At 32.0% G+C, this 6406-nt stretch overlaps 1 protein-coding gene across 1 annotated transcript; it reads right to left on the bottom strand.

The window, feature by feature from the left end:
- Positions 1 to 4006: 4006 nt before the first annotated feature.
- F4813DRAFT_45555 (NAD(P)-binding protein) lies at positions 4007 to 5901 on the bottom strand. The gene is made up of 4 exons (XM_049248506.1): positions 5816 to 5901; positions 4973 to 5692; positions 4170 to 4879; positions 4007 to 4098 (listed from the first exon to the last, which is right to left on the bottom strand). The coding sequence occupies exons 2-3, from the start codon at positions 5379 to 5381 to the stop codon at positions 4182 to 4184; spliced, it is 1107 nt and encodes a 368-aa protein (XP_049100775.1). The 5' UTR covers positions 5382 to 5692; positions 5816 to 5901; the 3' UTR covers positions 4007 to 4098; positions 4170 to 4181.
- Positions 5902 to 6406: the final 505 nt, after the last annotated feature.

Here is a 6406-nt window from a genome sequence, read left to right as displayed (position 1 = left end):
ACTGTCACAAATATATGCAATTACGGATATATAAAATCACAAATGTGTAATGGTATATATCTAAATTAATATAAATATATGTTAGTATAAATCTTAAAATTTTATTTATTTAATTATATTTTATAATTAATTAATTATAAAAAAAAATAAAATAAATAATAATTATATAATATTAATATAAAGATATTTTATTAATAATAAGGTATTTTTATTGCCAATAAAGAAAAAAAAAATACCTAACTTTACTAAATAAAAAGATCGAATATCCACTATTATTAAAATATAAAAACATATTATACTTAATTAACCTTAAATAAATTCTTTTTTCTTTAAATATTTTAATATATTAGTTTTAATACCATTAATTTATTTATTATTATTTTATCGTTATTATTATTATTTTTATTTACATATATACCTACCAACATTTATATTATTATTATAACAATTATATATGTAATATATTATAAAAAACGTTGTTTATTATATTATTAAAAAATGGATTTAACTAATAATAATAATAAATAATTTATTAATTAAAATTAATAAAAAACGGGTTATTAATAATAAAATTATTATAAGTAATAATTAACTTAATTTAAATCTCTTTTTATATAAAGGATTTATTAACGATAAAGTTAATAAAATTAACAAAATTAATAAAGACTTTAAAAAGATTAAAAATAATCTTAAAACCGATAAAAATACCGTAGATATTAAGGTTAAAACCTTTTTTTTATAACTTTTAAAGCTAGCTTTTAATATTAAAGATTAATTTAATAATTAAAAAGGCTTTATAAAGGTTTGGAAAGTTATTGTTTACGCAAATATAAAGAAGATATTTTAGGTTATGTAAGCTTTATTAAAAAAGTAATATTAACGTTAAATATGTAAGTGATATTTCTTTTTTTTAAAGTAAATTAAGTTAATAAAAGGCTTGAATTTAATTAGAAATAATTTTTTAATATTTGTTTTTATTATTGCAATTATATTTTAAGGTTAAATATAGTAAAATGTTATAATATAGTTATTTTAAGTGGAGGTATATATGATTATAACATTTTTAATTTTTAATATTAAAAAATATTATAATCTTTTAAATAAGATTAATTAATTATAAAGTTTATAAGTTAAAATAAAGTTTTTTACCAATTTATTATTTCTTTTATTAGGAAAGCGGTGAGGCGTATAAATATTTATTTTTAATATTTTTTATAGTTTTATATCTTTTTTTTAAAAATAATTGTAATTTTCAAGTTTTATTTATTAATTAATTTTTTGTATAATGCTTATTAATTATTTGATTTAATATTATTTTTTTTGGTGTAATTAATATTATTGATTTATTATATCTTAAATATGTAATTATAATATAATCGTTATTAATTGATTTAAGGTAATATATAAGTATTTAAAATGTTATATTAAATATTATTATTGTAATTTTAATATATAATGTTTATGTAAATTATAAGGTTGTATATAAATTAAAGCTTTAAATAATTAAATTTTAAAACTTTTTTAAATATTATTAAATAAGGATATTTTACAACGTATTATATTGTATATTACTTAAGGTTTTAAAGTAAATATAAAGGTAATATAAGTTAACGCATTAAGATTATTTAATTTAACGTAATAATAATATTTTATAATTACCTTATAAGGGTTTATTTATAAAGTAATAAAATCTACTTTATAAATACGTATTTTTTTATTTATTACGTGTTAAAAGAGATTAATTAAATTTGGTTAAGTTTTAAGCCTTTAAAATAATTAATATTAAGAGGTATTAATAACTTTATATCGACAATGTTTTAAATTTAAACAATGATAAGGTAAGGGATTTAAAGATTTAAGATTTTAAGCCTTTTTAAGGTTATAAGCGTTGAAAGGTCCACCTTGAAAGCTTACCTTTTAAGGCGTTGTAATATAATTTAAATAAAATCGTTTTTATTAATTTCGAAAAATACGAGTTTAATATAACCTTAAGGTTTTATAATTAATTTTTAAGGTAAATTAATTATAATAATTATTAAATACCTTTATACGATAAAGCTTTAACCTTAAGTATAAAACTTATTTAATGTTGATAAAAGTATAAAATAAAGGTAAATTAATAAAAGGTTATTATTATTAATTTAATTACGTTAATTTAAAATTAATAAAATTAATTAAATACGATAAGTTAATAAATATTAGCTTTTATAATAGCTTTAATATAATCGCTTTAATAACAATATATATAATAATATATAATCCTTTTATTTTTAACGTTAGCGTTAATAAAGCCGGGTATGATATTTAATCTTTACGGGTTATAAGGTTATTAATAATAATCTTTAAAACCTTTTTAATAGCTTTAACAGCTTATAATTCAACAATAACAAGCATTTATTATATTATTTTAACGATTTATAAAGTAGTTAAATCAATAATTAAATTAATATAATTAATTAAATTAATAGTTTTAATTACCGTATTATTACCTTAATTAATTATATAAAACTTATTAAAGTTAAATAAGTTAAATAAACTAAGTAAATTAAGTAAGCTAAGTAAGTTAAATAAGTTAAATATTATAAATAATTAATTATATAAATATATTAATTTAAAAGTTTATAAATATATATTTAATTTAATTATAAATAAATTAATAATTAATAATGGAAATAATTTTAATATTATTTTTATTTAATTAATTATTATATTATAATATATATAACCGGTATATATTTTAAAATTGTTAAGGATTTAAGTTAATCTTAATATAAATTAGGTGGGTTATAGGTTTTAGCTCTTATTTCATGTGGAAAGTGGATGGGTTGGCCTTTTATTAAAATTTACCTGGCCTTTTAACGTTACTGGGTGTTGTTGCCTGAAGGGGAAGGGGGGTTACCCAACTGACCAAGGTAGGCCTTGGTGTTAGAAGAATGGGTATGTTAAAGTGTAGGGGATTCCAAGTAAAATATGTGCAGTCGTTGGCGCCATGTAGCTAGCTCTCTCTGTGGGTCAAGCCTCCTGAAATCTACCATTTCCCCCACTACGCATTAACCCAGGTGCTCGGTAGAGGGTCTGTAACCATTAGGGACTTTGCAGCTTGTTCACATGTAAAATCCCAGTTGGAGATTCCGTATCTCCACAAAAGATAACATTATACTACAAGCTCAAGTTGAGCATTATATTCCATATAAGCTACTGATATTTCTATATTGAATAGCTCGTGGTTAACCTTCTGTCTTATTTCATTTGGTATACCAATTAGAATCACTTCAGTTCGACAACTAAGGTAACCTACCTATGTAGTTAAGTAGTTACATGTATTCTTGAAAAGTTTCTTCAGGGAAGAGAATATGCATACGGTCCATGCATATATTGTGATACAAGGTTATAAATCATGATATTTAATGATATGATGTCATCCCGAAGGTGTCCATCAAACCAAGATTAATACCTGATAACCAGCTGAAAATATATTCATATACTACTTCCATTAATAAACGAACATTGAGCTGGGGCTTATCACCCGTTACTTACGCAATCAATCGAGCTTCTGCCTCATAGCCCTCGGAAGACACGGATCGATTAAACCATCCAGCCAAGGTAAGTATCAAGAACGTAGGATTAAATGGTAATATTTTTCGACCCCTCACGTTCTGCAGCTATTGCAAGCTCCCTTTTGATTTGATAAATGTACTTGGCCTACGCGCGTTTGCCGTATATCAGCTCTGATTCTTCCGATACATATGTGTCTTCTTTCACATATTCCAGCTTTTCAATCACTCTGGAATGATCTACTATTGGAAAACGACGTAAGGTGGGTTGTTCGATTGACTATCATACTAGCCAATCATATAACGGACAAGAAATTACTCGTAGTTAGGAACAGAGTTCCGAGATGAGGTTATTGGCGCTAACGCGGATTCGCGGTAGATCGTCCACTTCCTTGATTGCGCTCTAGGACCTAAGTAATATCATATTATTCTAACAGCGTATTCTGTTAGTGGCTATAGTCGCCAAAGCGATGGATAACAGTTGGTTCCTACGAGCGACTTACATTTCAAGAAATGTACTATGTTAATACTATGTAAATACATGCTGTCAAACAGTCAGTCCCCGAGCAGATTAGGTATTCAAGAACAGAAAAACGAAAGCGGAAAAGACCATACTGCGAACCAAGTTCAGCCTTTGAACACTCCACCGGCCTCGATCTCTGCGAATACGGCCATAGTATGCTGATAGACCTTCTCCGCAGTTCCATTCTCGCGAACCTTGCCATATTCTTTTCCCTGAGGAAACGTGTCGCCGTCCTTATTCACCCTATACGCCCCGCTTCCGACGTCTCCATCCACGCCCTCGGCCGGCTCAACGCCGTCCACGCTTCCCAACGGTGTTTCCGTGCTGTCCCTTACATCTTCAGGTCTTCGCGCCGGGAACCTCGCTGGCGAAGCCATGAACAAGATGCGCTGCCCGCATTCTTCGAACGGTACCCACCAAGGCCTGAATAAGGGGTTGCCGATGTAGGTTAGCAAGAACTTGAGCCACCAGGGGAAGTTGCTCTTCGACGCAATGTCGGTAGGCACGTAGCCCGGGTATTGGTGGCAAAGAGCTATCCGGCCTGGGTTGCGACGCGCGACTTCTTCGAAGAAGATGTTGGTCAAGCTGACTAGTTGCGCGAAGGCAGTCTGAAACTTCTGGTTCTTCGGGTTTCGCAACGCGAGGTCGTCGAGTACTAGAGCTTCCTTTATGCTTGCATTGAGTACCGAGACGACATGACCGGCTCCGGGAGATGCGGTCAGGAGTGGAAGTAGTCTTTCCACGAAGCGCGCCCGCGAATAGTAAAGCAGGCTGTAGTACTTGTCGATGCCTTCCTTGGTATCTATTTCCCGTGTTAGCTAACTAAGTCCATTACATGCGTGTTTCTTTTGAGTTTCTGAATTTCAAGTGTCTATGGGGCTCAAGGAGTGAGTACCTTCAGTCGTGAGAGACAAGACTCCCTGACAATTCACCAATAAGTCAATCTTCGCCACTCCACCTCTCGAGCTGGCCTCTTGCTGCTCGGTTCGAGTAATATCAGCGCAGACGCGATCGACCTCCCTCAGAAGCGACATGTCGCCCTTATGAAATCGGAACATCCCCTGTGGGCACATTTCCGAGCATTCAGCAACGATCTTGCGTCCGGCCTCTTCATTCCTACCGACAATATGTACGCGAAGCACATCATCCTCTCGATCCCCGCGATCCGCGAACGTTGCGGCGAGTGCCCGCACCGCACTCTCACCAATTCCCGCCGTGCCGCCAGCCACAACAGCCACATACGGCTTTGTCGCCGCGTTCGCAAGTGCCGCGTTCGCGGATCGGACGATATCGAGCCTGACCATCCTGTATACCTAATGGATGGGAATATTGATCTTGCGACCGCAGGGAAAAAAGGGAGACATCTTTGGCGTAAGACTCGTCCTGAGCCACGAGACCTTATGAGGTGGTCATACTACTTCTGGTGGGCTCGGAACAATAGATGTCTTCTTCAATTACCAGACTCCAGATCCGACGTCATTTCTCCCCTTTCTATATCGTGGGTTGATTGAATTCGTCCTCTTGTTGGCGGTAGCATAATTTATTAACCCGGCCCCTAATAGAGATAGAGACGGGTTAAGTGTCGTGCATACGCGTAGGCTAGCCACGACTTAAACTAACGATAACGGGTTAAGAATAGACGACGGCGGGTTATGATAGATTTATCGAGTCCATAGGTACCTACCTAGGTTAGATAGTATAGTTTTACCTATGACATGATTGCGATTTTCAATAGTACCTTTGGAAATATCTATGTATGTCTTCCACCTTATAGAAGACTAGGGGAGCCATGTAAGTTGGGGACAGAATTGAAGGAAGTTTCCACGACACTCAAACTCGACGGTGTGGCTGTTAGCTGTTATAGTTGTTCCGGATCGAACTATTGTTCCGTTTGAAGTTAAGCTGCACGTCGACCTTTTGAGATATTATCTCCATATCTTCAAGGTCGCACAAGCTGATATAAGCAACGCACGGGTATCAATGGAGTCTTATTTGCTATATTATTATAGCTTATAGACGACAACTCTATATACATGAATATAGACATGAAGTTGAATAATACATATCAAACTCCACCAAAGGTCCCTCTACATGGGGATCCATGCCACAGCGCTCGGGTTAGTCCCTTGAAGCTGAGAGCTATTTTACTACATCAAAAAACCTGATTGTCTCCTTTTGAAGCTATTCAGGACAATTAAAGGCTAGATAACTAGTAACTACACTAGGAGCAGGCTACGAAAGAGACACAAGTCTGTATCGTAGACGTGAAGTATGTATTTTGTATGTCTATCAACCTTAGAAGACGGCCCAGCGATAGACTAGTAATTAA

The sequence above is a fragment of the Daldinia decipiens genome (genome assembly GCF_022478715.1).
Source record: "Daldinia decipiens strain CBS 113046 unplaced genomic scaffold F4813scaffold_12, whole genome shotgun sequence".
Classification (NCBI taxonomy): Eukaryota; Fungi; Ascomycota; class Sordariomycetes; order Xylariales; family Hypoxylaceae; genus Daldinia; species Daldinia decipiens.
Note: the sequence above shows the minus strand (reverse complement) of the source record. Positions and strands in the feature narration are given on the sequence as shown.

Coding starts and splice junctions, on each gene's coding strand:
- F4813DRAFT_45555 (XM_049248506.1), bottom strand. CDS start 5,381: ATGGTCAGGCTCGATATCGTCCGATCCGCGAACGCGGCACTTGCGAAC. Junction 4,880..4,972: donor CTTGTCTCTCACGACTGAAG/GTACTCACTCCT, acceptor CACGGGAAATAG/ATACCAAGGAAGGCATCGAC.